Source organism: Zootoca vivipara, chromosome 2 (genome assembly GCF_965207765.1).
Source record: "Zootoca vivipara chromosome 2, rZooViv2.hap1.1, whole genome shotgun sequence".
Lineage (NCBI taxonomy): Eukaryota > Metazoa > Chordata > Lepidosauria > Squamata > Lacertidae > Zootoca > Zootoca vivipara.
In genome coordinates, this window is record NC_142584.1 from 66,852,680 (window position 1) to 66,869,087 (window position 16,408).

Here is a 16,408-nt window from a genome sequence, read left to right on the forward strand (position 1 = left end):
TGTGCCTTGTGGGGGATGGGGAGAGGCTTTAAGGTTCTGTGCTGCGTGTATCGGGGCCTATGAAATGAGTCCCCTGCAGCGCCCCCTACGGGCAAAACCAAACAACAGGCACCTACGACAAGAGCGCAACGACTGCGGTGCATGCCGGGAGCGGAGGAGTAAATAAATAAGGGCGCGCGCAGGGCACGCTGGGAACTCGAATCAGGGGCGGGGCTGGCCGGCGCGGAGCACGCCGGGATTGGAACGGAGGTTCTGGCGCGGGGCACGCCGGGATCAGGGCGGGCTGGTGTTCGGGGGGCCCAGCGCAGGGCCGTCGCTCACTCGGTGTCTCCAGCGGCGGCTGTTGGGCTCGGAGGCGCGACGGAGGCTGCTTCTGCCCCGCGGGGATGGCGGACACGGCGGCCTCCCCGGTGGGGAAGCGACTTCTGCTGCTGCTGGTCGCGGGGCCGGGCGAGGGCGAGGCGGCGGTGGGGCCGGCGGCGGGGCCTGCACTGCTCTCTCGAGCCTGGAGGAGCGGGACCGTGCGGGCGATGAGCGGGGCCGTGCCTCAGGACTTAGCGGTGAGCGCCTTCCTCGGGGGCGGGGAGCTGGGGTTCGTGTACCTATGTGTATCCTGCGTACGTGTGTTTATGTATATATATCTATGTATAGGTGGGGGTGGGGTGTGTTGCTGAGCTTCTGCTTGGACTCCGGAGCGGAGGGGGAGGGGTTTATCCGCTTTCCTTCTTCGGCCGAGGTAGCTCAGCCTCCCTGCTCCGCCTCTTCCTTATCTGGTGGCAGCTGCCGCTGCCGCTGCCGCTGCAGGATCTCTTGTTATGCTTGATCTCGGGTTTCGGTTGCCGCATCTATGGCCGTCCTTGGTGTTTCCCCCCTGTCGTGAGACAGCGCGCAGTGCCGCACCCGAGCCCGTTTACCTCGGGGGTGGGATGTGCGGGTGGTTGTACTGAAGTGGCGGGTGGGAGAAGGAAGTATGCTGTGCGATCCTGCTAAGGAATGTTTGTTCTTGGTAGTTAGGATTGTGGCGCTACAGATCCCTTAACGGTGGGTATCCTGGTCTCTCTCTAGCTGCAGTGCGTTTGAAGTCTGGGACCCTTAAACGTTCCGTGTTTTCCAGCTTGGATCCCATACTTTCCTTAGTTGTTGGGATCTCTGCTTATGTTTACTTAAGTGGAGTGTTGTGTTTTCCGTATGCCTTGCAGTTTTATTAGGTAGAAAGCATAATCTAAACTTTGAAGATGCTTCCACAAAAGTACCAGGTCGAGGGCCACCATGTGTTCCAAATAGGGAAGGTTTGGCATGCAGCCTTCTATGGGATATATATATTTGTGTCATTGGTCGAAAGCCAGCACTGATAATGGTTCAGTGCTGTTGCTATTACGATTATGCTGTTATTGTCTGTGAAGGATAGCTGCCAGTGTGATTATTTTTGAAAACCCCATATCCACAGCACTTAGCTCTTGATTTCAAAGATTCAAAGTACTTCAGCTAAAGTGCCTGAGGAAGTTGTGTTCCAAACAACGTATGTAGCAACTACTTTTTTGTACCACTTTGTGCTATGCTAGTACCATTGCTTATTTACACCTGCACCTTGGTTGCCTATTCTGGCAGTGTAAAATAAGGATAGGCAGTTTGGAGAATCCCTTTAGGCCTTAAAAGTAGAGTTATTTTTCATATCACCCCCAATTTTTAAAATTTAAGGTGAGTTAATTATCCAGAAACAAAGTACACCTGGAGAAGGCTCCTTCCCATCTAGATGATAGAATCAAAATGATTTGTCATTCTGTTGCTCTGTTATTAAGTAGGGTGCAATGCAATTTGGAATAAATTATCCTACAAGTATGAAAACGTTGAAGTAGTTGCAAATAATTTGCCTAGGAAAGAGAACTTGGGAGTTTTAAAAAAATCCTGAAAATATCAGCTGAAACTGTTTAAATAATCGACAAATCATATGGGCTGTGTTCATATATGAAAATAAGAACTCTGCTGGAACAGATCAAACACTAACCTAGGACTCAGCTATACAAATAAAATAAAATGTTTTAAGTGTAATATACAATGTGACACCAGATGGCAATGGTGAACCTTATGGAAAATTCAATGCATTTTTAAAAACGCTTTTTAAAAAAGCATTACCGTATATGCATATAGATTCCACCCTTGACTAGCACCCTATGTCTGTAGTGGCCATTGCTTATGAGATGCCCACAAGTAAGGCATGAGAGCAAAACCCTTACATTGCGGCTCTTCCCAGCAACTGGTATTCAGAGGTATACTGCCTCTTATATTGTAGTTGTATATAGCCGTTAATAGCCTTTTTCTCCCATGAATTTGTCTAATCCCTCTTTCAACCCAAATTGGTGACCATCAACATATTGTGGAAGTAAATGTTTTAGTTGAACTGTTTGAAGAAGTCCTATTCTTTTTTCTGTTCTTATTCTCCCACAGTTCCACTTAGCTGAATTCCCTGGGTTCTAATATTTTAAGAAGGGGGAGAGAAACATTCCCTTCTCTGCTCTATGTCATGCAAATTTTATTCACTTCTGTAATCTGCTCCCTTGCTCAACTTTTTCAAAAACTGAATAACCCAAATCTTGTTATCTCTTATGTATATATTCCAGTCTCCTGATATTTTTTATTTTCCTTTTCTGTAGCTCTACAATAACTGGGCTCCTGAGCCCCACAGGGATGCCACAGGGTACTTTAAATTAAGAGATAAGGTGATTAATTTGTGACATGAAAGAAGTTGATAAAATTATGCATGGCATGGCAAAGTTTTTATCCTTTCTTAACACTGGAACTCATGGACATCCATTGAAGCTGAATGTTGGAAGATTCAGGACATATGTGGTGCCATTTGGTGATTAGCTTATATATTTTGAGTTTATAACACCATGTAGCATCCTCATTAAAAGTCCCAGTATAACTGACTAGTTTTTCCAGGAAAGGCATGGTGAAATACAGATATGATTGACCTCCCATTTCAAGATTTCTGTCCATGTTTTTACACTGAACAAGCAGGGGCATCTGTACATGCTGAAGAAGAAGTAGCAGTAGATCCCTGTGGCAGTTTCTACTCATATTGGAGTGTTGAACAGGGAATGGCCATAGTTCAGGCATCCCCAAACTTCGGCCCTCCAGATGTTTTGAACTACAATTCCCATCTTCCCCCACCACAGGTCCTGTTAGCTAGGGATCATGGGAGTTGTAGGCCAAAACATCTGGAGGGCCGCAGTTTGGGGATGCCTGCCATAGTTGGTTGTGCACATACTTAGCATGCAGAAGAGCTTAGAGGTTAATTCCCCTTGCTGGGAAAGACTCCTGTCTGAAACCTAGGAAACTGTTACAAGTCAGTGTAAACAATACAGGCTGCTAGGTGGACTAGACAGATTTCTGTGTCAGCAAGAACTAGGCCCCTGTATGATTTTTATGTGCAAACATGCTATGAGTGATGAACGGTGTTCTGCACTGTGTTTTGCAGATTTGTTTCAGTGGACATCTGAGGGTTTCTCTACCTGAGGTGGTCCCAAACTGTGGTTCATCCATCGAGCTTCAATCAGGTGGCCTGTGGTGTATCTATGAATTTATGGTTGAAGACACAAGATGGCAGAACCCTTGCATTAAATATTCATATTGATTTTATTATTGCTGCTTATATTGCATTTTAATGTATTACAATTTTAATTCTATGGAATTAAAATTGTAATGCAATGAAATTGAATATAAAAGAAATAAAAGCAGCAATTAAAATGCAATTAAAATTGTATAGCATCTAGCATATCATAATTGCTGTATCAAATTGAAACACAATTTAAGTGGTCCACCAAGACCCTCGGCAACTTTCAAGTGGTCTGTTTTATAATTCTCTCTTAACACTTTTCAGAGTTGTGTTGGTGGTAGTCTGAGACAACTGGAACCAGGATGAGAAATTAAGACTTAGATATGTTCAAGTTTTCAGAATACCATGATTTATAATGGGGTGTCATCTAGGTGTTGTTACATTGGGCAGGTTACTTTAGTAAAAATGCTTTCAAAGAGACTTCACATGCTTAGCATGCCTTGTCATTATTTAGTGCCAGTGAAAGTTATTTATTATGCAGTTGGCAAACAGTTTCTTTAATTTCTGTGCATGGTACATTATAATCTAAAAGAGGACATGTCCCTTTCCAGGGTAACAGTGTGCAATGCAGTTACAGTCTGTAAGATCTGCTGGAGAGTCTTTTTGTCCCATCAGTAGCTGAACTGCAATAAGTGAGGATGTGGGAGGGATCGGCTTAGACTGATGAGCTCCCTACCTAGGGAAGTCAGTCTTGCCCACTCTCTTTGTTTTCTGCCATCTGGTTAAGGTGTTATTGACCTGCTGCGTTTTTAACTGATGCGCTGAATTTGTGTATCTTACCTTCAAATTTTGAAAACTCTTTTTAGGATTACCAGTAGCTCTTTGGCTTTTTTGAAGATGCTACCAAGTGCTTTGATTTTTTTTTAATGGAAAGATGGGATATAAATGCATTTAATTATTAAGTGATACTAAATATATAATATAATCCAGGCATCCCCAAACTTCGGCCCTCCAGATGTTTTGGACTACAATTCCCATCTTCCCCGACCGCTGGTCCTGTTAGCTAGGGATCATGGGAGTTGTAGACCAAAACATCTGGAGGGCCACAGTTTGGGGGTGCCTGATATAATCAGTATTAAACAATTAAAAGCCAAAACTTTGCAAACATTTCATCAAAACTCAGATAATATAGTAATTTAATAACAGCTCAGGATACAGAGCAGGGCAATATTTTTTAAAATAATGTAACATTTGCATTAACAATCAATTACAGACACTTCATCAAATAAAGCTAAACATCAGGAAACTAACCACTAAGGAATCAAAATATAAAAATCCAAGCAAAAAAATAAAATGAAACAAGATTGGGAAATGGCAATACAGTATGTAAGCAGAAAATATGAAATTTGAATTACCCTCAAAAGCATTCTGATTAGCCCCAGATATCAATATTGTACTAAATACAATAATATGTAAAGTACCAAACTGGCTCCTTATTTGTGTGTTCAACATGCACCTGTTAATCCCTGCTGTCTTCCAGGGGCAATAATAGAAGTAAAGAATGCTTTATCCCTCCTCTCACTAGAGGTAGCAGGTATTAGAGCACCTCTTCCACTTTTGCTTCCACCAGCTTCTCATTTACTGAAGGCAGAAAGTCTTAACCCACCCAACAGAGAGAGGTGAAGACCTTCCAGCTCTCCTTCATCCAAAAATTATAGTACTTGCTGGTGACAATTTGTTGAGATGTGACATGACTCCCAAAGGGGCAGAGTCACTGTTATTTTCCTGTTGTCATCTCCCCTGAGATTTATGGATGAAGGGTGCTATACAAATTTAATAAATCAAATCAAATAAATACAAAGTGGAATATCTCTCCTAGAAAATGGTAAGTCCTGGAGAACAGGATTTCTCCTGGTGATTGTTGCCCTTCCAGCTTTAATACAACAGGACTGTTATATAGCAGCTCTGGATCAGAGAGGGGTTGGACTAGAGCAGCTGCAAGCCTGCACAGACACAGATAAAGCCGTGATCAGAAGTGGCCGTGGTCCAGGGATGTCTGTCCAGAGCTGGAGATGAAAGACAGGAGATGGGAGGCAGCTGAGTAAGCGGAATTATCAACTTGAGTGTTAAAATCACAGGACGAAGCGTGGAGATAGTGTTAGAGAGGAAGAAGATGTGCCAGGCACCAGGTAGACTTTTTTCCAGAGTGAACTTCAAACAGTGTGACAGTGGGCAAATGTTAATGTAACTTGAGGAACTAAATAATATATGGCATTAAGTTATTGTAATCTAAGATTGGTCAGGTGAGGCTTCGTTCCTGTTATCACATCAGGTAGATCATATCTGGAATGTTGTGTACAAACATTATTCTTCAAATGGTTTTGTTTCAGAATTGGGCGTCAACAGTGTCCCTTAACCCCTTGGTCGAAAATGGCACCTCCTTAGTGGAGCAGTTTTGATAAGAAATGATAGGCATCACTGGTTCTGCCTTCTCTTAAGCTTCTTGCAAGTAAAATAAGTGCCTGTCTTCTATAGCACAGAGAGATGGAGCCAAAGATGAGGTCTTATATTATTTACAGGATGCTTTGGAGTTCGAAAGCACGTCAAGTGCAAGTAGGTAAATAGGCACCACTCCGGCGGGAAGGTAAATGGTGTTTCCGTGTGCTGCTCTGGTTCGCCAGAAGCGGCTTAGTCATGCTGGCCACATGACCTGGAAGCTGTCTGCGTACAAACACCAGCTCCCTTGGCCAATAGAGCAAGATGAGCACCGCAACCCCAGAGTCATCCGCGACTGGACTTAATTGTCAGGGGTCTCTTTACCTTTAACTTTGGAGAAGGATGGAAACTGTGGGTGCAGTCTTTGCCAAAGACCTTCTGCAAGACCCCATTTGTATCTTCTTCCAACCCTCCACGTTTGCTAGAGGGCTTGATGGAAGAGGGAAAGTATTTACTTTTTTCAGAAAGCTTTGGTGAAGACAAGCCATGTTTCCCCTTCTTTTTCTGTCCTCCAAAGTTTTCTGCAAGTCAGATATTGGTTGCTTCTTCCTCAAGCCTTTTTAAGAATTACAGGAGTCTTTGAAGTGAGGTGTAATTTTACTTGCACTGGCATTGGTTTGCATGAAAAAGACAGGCACATCCCCCCACTGTTTCTTACCTTATGCATACCTCCATGCATGTAGACAAGAGACTGCCTCTCTCCCAAGCCCTGCATGGGAAAGGGGTGAAATTTTGTCACCCTTGCAGCAGAAAAAAATGGATGGGGTGGGGGTGCAGAGGAACCTCTTGTTTTTTCTTCTCTGCACTGCAACCCAAACTAAAGAGACCCTGGCCTCTTCCAAAAGCCCTCCTTGCTTGCGTCAGAGGTGTGGCATTGGGGATAAGATAAACTTTGTAGTGAGGACAGGTAGAGGTTTATCTGGTAAGCCAAGCTGATATTTGTAGACCCCTATTCATGACAAGCATTTTGCTGACTGATTGTTGTGACTTTGCCCACATGTGTTTGAAAGAACCCATTCTGGGATCTGTTGCAGATATTTGTGGAATTTGACCGGTGCAATTGGAAGCAACATGCCTGGGTGAAAGTTCATGCTGAAGAAGTGATCGTTTTGATGCTGGAGGGGTCTCTCGTTTGGGCCCCTCGAAATGACCCAGTTCTACTTCAGGGAACTAGCTTGTCAGTTGGACACTGGCCTGCGCTGGTGAGTATCTTCATTTAGCTTGTTACCCTTGATATATATATATATAAAACCCCCAATTCTTATGTCAAAGTCTGAATGGTGGATTGTTTTCTTATGTGACTCAAGGCCTATTTTGTCCAAGTTTCTTTGTTTCTTGTAATTCTTATCTAGGCCATTATGAAAATGTATTCTAATAAATTGAAACATGTAAGATTAAACCTCAGCTGAGGATTTTTATCCAGCTGAATGATTCGGTTTTAGAAACTTTTTAACTTGAAGAGTTACTTGGTGTGCTGTTGTATCTATATTAATCCTCAAGTTATGAAATAAACTTAAGTTTTTGCTAGATAGTTGATTGATTCCTTTCAGCAGATAATCGAGTAAGACTTTTTATCTCTGTTTTCATGCGGTCGTGTTTTTTTATATTCACAGACTTTCACTCCCTTGGTAGATAAGCTTGGCTTAGGTTCTGTGGTTCCAGTAGAGTCTCTTGTAAATCGAGACTTGAGATTCCTGTCTGATGCCAGTGGACTACGTCTCTTCCAGGTATATTATTTGTTTGTTTGTTTGTTTGTTTAGTTATTTTAATTTATTACCTGCCCTTCACTCTAAGGTCCAGGGTGGGTTTCCTCGTGGAGACCAATCCCTAAGTTAGAATGTAAATGCAGGATAAACATCAAGAAATAAATCCGTACATTTCTGTCACTATGGGGAAGGAACATCAAGAAACAGGGGAAAAAGAAATCATAACAATCTAGGCCATATACCCCATTATTGAACAGCTATTACATATTTAAAAATTTGTTTGCAGATGGCAACTGAAAGTCAGAACCAAATTCTCCAACAACATCCAATATTGAGGGAGGCTGTCAATTCATTGGTCAGTGATCAGAAGCTTCAGGAGATATTTAGCAGAGGTAAGACCAGCTGGTTTTCGTTTTTTAAGGAACTTAATTGGTTCTCCTGGAAATTATATTCAGCTTACAGCTGCTTCTTAAGATCCTAAGACTTGTTCCAGCTTTTTCATAGGTCTGTTACCCTGTTTCTCATATTTTAAGACATACCCATAAAATAAGCCATAGCAGGATTTTAAGCATTCAAGGAATATAAGCCATACCCCGAAAATAAGACATAGTGATAGGCGCAGCAGCAATGCCAGCCGTGGCAGGAGGAGGAGGAAAAAAATAAGACATCCCTTGAAAATAAGCCATAGTGGGGTTTTTTGAGGAAAAAATAAATATAAGACATGTCTTATAATATGAGAAACACGGTATGTATGAAGTTTCAAGCTCTTGAAACTGAGGAATTAATTGAGCTTTGCTGTGAAGGAGAAAGCTCAGTTTTTCCTAAAAATTTCATTTTCTTAACACACTGTTTTCTTGTTTGAATCAGTTTTGTTGTTTGAGTATGAACTTTAACTACCCTTTCCAGGAGAAAAAAAAAGTTTATAGTCCTTATTGTAACAGTACTCTGGCATGCTAGAGGAATGCAAGAAATCAGTAGGGTAGAACAACTATATTAATCTTAAGTCAAGAGAGAAGAAGAGAATCAGCCATGGAGAACCACTATCATTAGTCAAAAAGTAATGAAAAAGACAGTTGTTATTAACCAAAGGTTAATAAAGGACATTGAAGACCGACTATATTTAATTATATATTATTAAAATAAGAGTTGGATAGAGCTATTCAGAGGAGCTTAAAGGTTCCTGACTGGCTTACATTTTAAGGAGTTTATTTCAATGACTATCAAATGTCATATTGGAGCTATACGATTGGCGAATAGTAATTACATGTTTAGCACAGAAGGGATCCAGAATACTCTGGCCAGAGTATTGGCAAGGGACTGATCAGAAGTATGTGATCCTCTTGTTGGAGCACGCTCCACTAGATTCCAGGTTGTTTTGGGGCACAGTTCAAAGTATTGGTAATGGTAATTTGAAAGCCCTAAAAGGCTTTGAATACCAGTTTTAAAAGATCTGAAGGAGAGCTCCTTCCGGCAGCATTGGATTTGTGTTTGGTGGGGATCCAAGAAAGTACCTTGCACCAAGGTGGGTGCACCAAGGCCCTGGAACTGCTTTCCTTATTAGGTAGAGCTATCTAGCCTGCTCTCTGGCCATTTTCTGAGAGCTAGAGTCCTTGTTCTGACAGACCTGTAGGTTATTGAACTGAGGGTATTTTGCTGCTGCTAGTTTTTAATTTAACTGACTACTCTTGCTCTCTTCACTTCTATTTTTATCTGCTCATATGTTTGTAACTGTATATTTTGTTCGTTAGCCTGCTACATTGGGGCACTTACTTTGGCAAAGGAGGGCTTTCTCCAAGCATTCATGGAGTAGTCACAGATATCAAGCAGCTATTGTGTTTGCACAAATGGTTTGTTAACTTGTAGGTGTAAAAACAAAAGCAAGAAGAATTCATTAAGAAGTTAGCACTTGAGTTATATGTTTCCAATATGATGTAACGTAATTCAGAATAAACATATCCACTGTTTACTGGAATTTTAGAAACAGACATGTAAATGAAGACACAGAACTCCACAGTATTGTGGTGATTACTTTTGTTATCCCTTGTCCCAAAACAAATCCTAATAAAGTCTTATTTGTGTGTTACATTAAGAGAACAATGCACTTTTAATTCTTGGTGCAGTGGCACTGGTTTGGCTGATAGCATTCTCGTTTGGGGCTCTTTCCCAGGTCCTTGCAGCATCCAAGGTCAAAGAGTGAAGGTGTACCAGCCAGAGGAGGAAAACAGCTGGGTCTCTGCTGTTGTGAGCTGTCAAGATCCTATCACCTGTCTGATGGAGGTGGTTTTGACTGAGGTGTGAAGCTTTTCTTGTGGTTTCTTGATGCCTGATTTCCTTTCTTCATTTAGCTACTAACAGTTATTTACATGGTCTTAGTTATGTTGTGTGGACTGCGACATTTAATACAAACACACTCAGCATGAGCAGGACTCTGACAGTTTTCAGCATTTAGGCAAATTCTAGTCTTTTATAGTTGCAGCCAAGAAAAGCAGTCGGAGTGGAATATCCTAATGGTTAGGGAATGCATCATTTTCAAATACAAACATCACCACCTGCCTATCTACCCTCTTACATTTATTTCCAGTCCCCTAAGCTTACAGAGCCAGGCTCTTCTACAAGTCCTCCTTAAAGAGAAGATTGTGTTCCATATTTTGCCAAAATCATTTTTGCAACCATGAAAATGTATGTACTATTAAAATGGAGTAAGTTATGTAAAATTACTTCAGTTACATATATAAGATTGAAGATGATAAGGGATATGGAATGGGAGCACAGCTTGCAGGGAAAAGGCAGGTGAAGAGGGACATTGGAGAAGCTGCTTTTATGATCAGTATCTTACCAGTCTTTATGGTTGACTTTGTCTTCTCTCCCTCTCTCCCTTTGTTGACCACAAAAATCAGACTGGTGAAATCAAGTCAGTGGATCCCCGACTGATTCATGTAGTGATGGACACCTCTGCACTGAACGAGGTACACGTACTGTGTTGCACCAGCTCATTATATTAGCAATAATGTTTTAAAGATCTGATCTCAAAAACATATTATGACAGTTGTCTTAAATGTATCTATATTTTCATAGAGCTATTAGTTTGACTTCCCAGTTAAGGCTGCAGTCCATTACAGACCTAAGCTGAGTAACTTCCATTGAATTCAAGGGACTTATGAATGAGTAGGTGTGCATACTATCGTGCTGTAAATCTTTTAGGTATCCTGGTCCCAAGCTGTATAGGGCATGTCAAGTGCAAGTAGAGAAATAGGTACCGCTCCAGTGGGAAGGTAAACGGCATTTCTGTGCGCTGCTCTGGTTCGCCAGAAGCGGCTTAGTTATGCTGGCCACATGACCCGGAAGCTGTACACTGGTTCCCCCGGCCAGTAAAGCGAGATGAGCGCCGCAACCCCAGAGTCGTCCGCCACTGGACCTAACGGTCAGGGGTCCCTTTACCTTTACCATCACCTTGCTCCTTGCCTAGTAGCTAATCGGCAACTAGTGCCAATTCAGCCCCAGTGAGCAGTCAAGTCACTACATTCTGCAGTAGCTGCAGCTTCTAGGCCAACCTTAGGAGCAGCCCTACCCAGAGTGCATAGCAGTAATAGAGGATAGCAGTGTGTGGGCTACAGTGATCATTGTATCCTGGTCCAGAAACAGCCATAGCTGTCTTACCAGCCAAAGCCGGCAAAAGGCATTCCTACTCAGTGAGGTCACCTGACTCTCTAGTGACAGAGATGGATCCAGGAGCACCCCAAGACTATGAACCTTCCTCTTAGAGTATACAGCTCCATCCAAAGCAGGCAGCTGATGAACTATCTGAATTTGGGAGCCACTCACTCATAGTGCCTCTGTCTTGCTTTGATTCATCTCATTTTGTTAGCCCTCATCCAGGCCACAACAAAGTCCAGGCAGTGGTCCAGAGCTCTTGCACAGCCTCTGCTGTTTCAGATGTTACAGAGAAATAGAACTATGTATCATTAGCGTACTGGTGACACCTGACCCCTAAGCTCCTGATGTTTAAAGCAATGTATTAATTGTTTAATGGCCAGGCTTATTTAAAACCTTTGGCACTGGATAGATGAAGTTAATTATTTTGGCTTCCTCTTTGTAGTGATATGTGCTTTTATTTTTATAGGGAGCTTCTCTAAAGGCAGCGAAATCATCAAAAGGAAAAAAGAAGAGGGAAAGTGTGGAAGGGAAAGATGGGCGAAGGAGAAAAAATTCTTCTGATACTGGGTGTGATCATGCTATGAAGAAGCTAAAGGAGAGGGTTGAAGTGGATAGCAATGGGAATGATGGAGGTGAGGCAAATAGGGGAGCTTGGAAAGGAAGCAGCAGCAGTGACGCGACTCTGGATCCAAGGGCCAAGCAACTTCCTCCATTTGTCCCTCAAGTTAATCGCAGTATTCGTTTTGCCACATACACCAAGGAGAATGGCCGAACTCTTGTGGTCCAGGATGAACCAGTGGGTAGTGACCCACCTATGCCCTTTACTTCCTTGTCTTCAACTGCTTCCCAGGCACTGCTGAGTGGCAGTGGTAACCAAGAGATGGCAAAATCATTAGAGCAGGCCAGCCAAGTCCAGGTGGCTGCCCCTGCCATTATTGCTACAGCTGGGCCAACGCCAGCTACTGTGCGGATTCCAGATGCTGGCTTGTCAGCAACTACTGGGCAAGAAAAACAGAAGGCAGGCCATTTGCCTGTTCAGGGAGAGGTAAGCCATTTACAGTCAGCATAGTAGTGATAATACATAGCATAGAGAGAGAGAGCGCACTTTGCATACCTTGTCTTGCTATAACTCTTAGAATAGCTGTGTTAAGGATATGTACAGCTATACAGTTTGAGCATTATAGCAGACTTGAGATCTTTCCCTGTTACGATAGTGCAGCCTTCTAGCAGGATGTGGAATACTACGAATGCAGACTTGTGTTCTGATAGGGTCTTACGTTTTGTTCAGTGTACAGTGTGTTCCTTTCCACATTTATACCTTAGGAGAAGGGTGCTGGCTTTCATAGTAAAAAAACTGGAATTCAAAGCCTCTGGTTTAGTATATCTTTATTGTTCATAAGGAACCCCCCCCCCCCGAAAATGTGATTTATATAGCTATGGGGGGAAGCTCATGGGGAAAATATGGCAACTACACTTACAAGAGAGATCAGTGTGTTTATAATCTAATCTTCTACAGATAAGCAAAACAATCCTATTTGGTCAAGGGAGAGAGACTCAAAGGCAAACAAAGCACCAGATCCCAAGCCCTGCTGGGCTTTGCTGGAAAGGGGAAAGTGTCATTCCTTCTTTTTTCCTCCTCCACTAGAGGTTTTAATGGTTTTTCCTGCTATTGGGACTATTGGGAGGGAAAATAACTACGCTAGCTCCAGAGCTAATGTACTTGCTTCCTGTTTCAGGGGCACTTTGGGATCCAAAGCCTCCCCCAGTCCACCTGCAACACACTCTTCGAATACCCCCTTTTTGCTTTCTCTGCCATCAGAGCAAAAGCAAATGAGTGACAGCCATGGAATTTTCGACACTTGCAAGGCAGCCCCACCCATAGCTCTCCCTCTTCCTCACAGAAAGCAAGATCTGCAAAGTCCTGGGACACCTAGGGACCATAAATTGTAGCCTAGGGGGGAGCAGTCAGTAATTTTTTTAATACACATATTGCCATTTTAGAGTAACATTTTAGAAATTGAATTAAAAATATTAAATTTCATTTGTTTTTGTTTTCCATTATACCCATTCTTATTAGCATTTTGAAGCAAGGTTTGAAGAGATCCAATAAACATGTTTAAAAATTTGAAAGTTTAAGAATAGTCAGCCTAAATTAATTTGGGCAGCCTGCAAAATCTGGGCATTTTGTCTCATGCCTCAACTGTCGTTGCGCAACAAGTATATTTCTGATATAGGACAAGCTGCCGAGCGATGCTGCAAAGGCAGTATATTGGGGAAAATAAATCAGGCTTGGGGGAAGTGTTTTGTCCTCTCTTGGGAGAGGAGCACAACTGACTGGTTTCCTGTTTTGTTTCAGATTTCCCCCAATTCAATGTTGGCTTCATCAGGGTTTGGAGTGGCACACTCAGCTGGTTCCCAACCTGTCGCATTTGACAGCGGGCGAAACCAATCCAATGGAGTAATAGCTCCAGAGACGAAGCCTGTTGGATTTCCATTTGGTAGTAGCACTGGTCATGAGGTCCAGAAAGACTCTGATTTATCAAATAACTTGTTTTTTCAGTGCATGTCCCAGAATCTTCCCTCCAGCAACTACTTCACAGCCTTGTCAGAGAACCTGGCTGAAGAGCCCGCTAGTCAGGACTTGTTAAAAAAAAATTCAGAGAGCTTGAGTGTGGACATCTGCAAAGGTAAAGCTCTTGCAGGAGAAGCTAAAGCTGGGACTCAATTGGGCAGTTCTGTGGACCGGAAACTGCCAACGGAATCTATGCCCACGCTTACTCCAGCTTTCCCCCGAAACATTATGAGTACTCGACCTCCAGAAAATCACGAGAATCTCTTTTTGCAACCCCCAAAACTCTCACGAGAGGAGCCCTCAAACCCTTTCTTGGCATTTTCAGAAAAATCAGAACTCAGTCCTTTCAGCAGCTTCGCCTCTTCATCTCTGCCAGGAGCAACTGCTACACCCTCTTCAGTTCTTGGTTCCAAGGCAGCTTCTGGCTGGCCAGATTTGCACACTGGAGCTGACTCTTTAGCTAAAAAGAAGAGCTTGTTTATAACGACTGATTCCTCCAAGATCCTGTCCAGTGCACCTACTTCGACTCGCTTTCCCGGTGTTCAGAGTTCATCTACTCTGGGGAATGGCCGTTCCACCTCACCTATCGGAAGCTTGACACAACCAATTGAAATGCCCACGCTCTCCTCCAGCCCAACAGAAGAAAAGCCATCTGTTGGGCCTGGGCAGCAGGACAATCCTCTTATGAAAACCTTTTCTAATGTGTTTGGCAGACATCCGCCTGGCTTTTTCTCTTCACAGGCAGAGCTGGCACTGGAGAACAAAAACCCCTTTGAAACTGTGAAAAGGTTCTCTCTAGATGAGCGGAGCATGCCGTCTAAGCAGGATTCTGATTCCAGTACCAATAGCGACCTCTCGGATATGAGTGATTCTGAGGAGCAGCTGCACACCAAAGCTTGTCTGAAGGGAATCCCAGAACATCTGATTGGGAAACTGGGTCCTAATGGCGAGCGGAATGCAGAACTACTAATGGGCAAAGGAAAAGGGAAACAAACCCCTAAGGGCAGGCCTCGCACAGCCCCCCTGAAAGGTGACAGCTTTAAAGGAAGGGTTATTTGAGGAAGGCTGAAGGAGGGCTGCTTTTTGTTCTGTACTTCCATATTTTCTGTGTGGTCAGCAGTGTGGTGTGTGCCCTTCTGTCAAATACGTCCTCTGTGCATGTAGCCAGAAGCAAGGCATCAGAAGAACACACCACCAACCTGGGATTCTTACATCTGTCTGCGTGTGCTTGCAGTTCATTTTTTGGGTGAAGGCATTATCTTGCACTCTTCACATTTTAGAAAAACGTTTACTCCCTTATTTTCAGGAAATTATAAATGGATACAATCTGGTTGCTGGCAGAAGTATATGTATGAACTGAATGTTAACTTAGAGAGGATTGCTTAGGGAGAACTGCAATGTATGTTATTGTACTACTGTGACTTGATGTTTCTGCATCTTGAAACCCCTAATTAATATTGATACTTTAGAGCAAGTTTAGGAACCCTTGGTATGAATACTTAAGTCCCATGCAGACCTTTTTTTTTATGGGAAAAGCCTAAATGCAAAGTGGGAGTGGGATCATGCCTGCTCCTGCTTTTGCCTGGCTGAAATTAGGAGTGATAGCCATCTTTACTCAGTTCAAATAGAGCCATTGAAAAATGTGGACTTAGAGTAGTCCCATTGAATCAATGGATAAGTTACTTGAATTTCACTTAACTGGATATTTTGCTGAAAGGCATGTAAATATGTAGGCCTGATCGAAGCAGTGTCTTTGATATGTAGAGATTATCTAGATCAGGATTGCATGCCCAAGCCCCTATGCTGATGCCCAGGTCACAAATGGCAAGTACAGACAAGTCCAGTCCTGCTCTCTATCAAACCTAACATCGGTACAGTGCAGCATTCTATAGGAGTCAGCATTAAATAAGTACTACTTGGAATTTGACGTCCTTTCCCTCTGTTGTTCAGTTGAATGCCTCTAATGGTTAACTTTGCTTCATAGTTGGCCAGTCTATACTGAAAGACATGAGTAAGGTGAGGAAGCTGAAGCAATCAGGGGAACCATTCCTCCAAGATGGCTCCTGCATCAATGTAGCCCCTCATCTGCACAAGTGCCGGGAGTGTCGGTTGGAACGCTACCGGAAGTTCAAGGAACAGGAGCAGGACGACTCTACTGTAGCCTGTCGCTTCTTCCACTTCCGCAGGTAATAAAGCTCCCTGAGCATGTCTTGTTGGTATACTGTGCTTGTTGCTGGTTAATGTGTCACTTGGCTTTTAAATATTTTAATGGCAAGATAATGCTAAGTAATTTCATCTCTTCAAAATTGTATTATCCTTGCTGCAATGACCGTTGCAATTCCTGCTGTAGCATCTGAGGGCTCCCTGCAATCATAGAACTTTCTGTTGAGCAGTGATCTCTGATCCCATCGGCGCTTTTGTCCA

The 16,408-nt window shown here is 43.0% G+C and overlaps 1 protein-coding gene across 7 annotated transcripts in view; it reads left to right on the forward strand.

Annotated features, from left to right (window-relative positions):
* Nucleotides 1-196: 196 nt before the first annotated feature.
* KDM3B (lysine demethylase 3B) overlaps nucleotides 197-16,408 on the forward strand; it is a 35,752-nt gene continuing 19,540 nt past the window's right edge. For 3 of the 7 annotated variants that reach the window (XM_088663172.1, XM_060271571.2, XM_088663174.1), the window contains exons 1-9: nucleotides 215-560; nucleotides 7,063-7,254; nucleotides 7,666-7,779; nucleotides 8,045-8,150; nucleotides 9,926-10,050; nucleotides 10,656-10,724; nucleotides 11,879-12,457; nucleotides 13,769-15,014; nucleotides 15,969-16,170. In XM_088663172.1, coding sequence (XP_088519298.1) covers nucleotides 387-560; nucleotides 7,063-7,254; nucleotides 7,666-7,779; nucleotides 8,045-8,150; nucleotides 9,926-10,050; nucleotides 10,656-10,724; nucleotides 11,879-12,457; nucleotides 13,769-15,014; nucleotides 15,969-16,170 — 2,807 coding nt within the window. In that variant the 5' untranslated portion in view covers nucleotides 215-386. Of the gene's footprint in view, nucleotides 561-767; nucleotides 1,042-7,062; nucleotides 7,255-7,665; nucleotides 7,780-8,044; nucleotides 8,151-9,925; nucleotides 10,051-10,655; nucleotides 10,725-11,878; nucleotides 12,458-13,768; nucleotides 15,015-15,968; nucleotides 16,171-16,408 lie in introns of those variants that run through there. The other 4 variants (XM_035105905.3, XM_035105906.3, XM_035105904.3 and 1 more) reach the window with 3 other exon arrangements.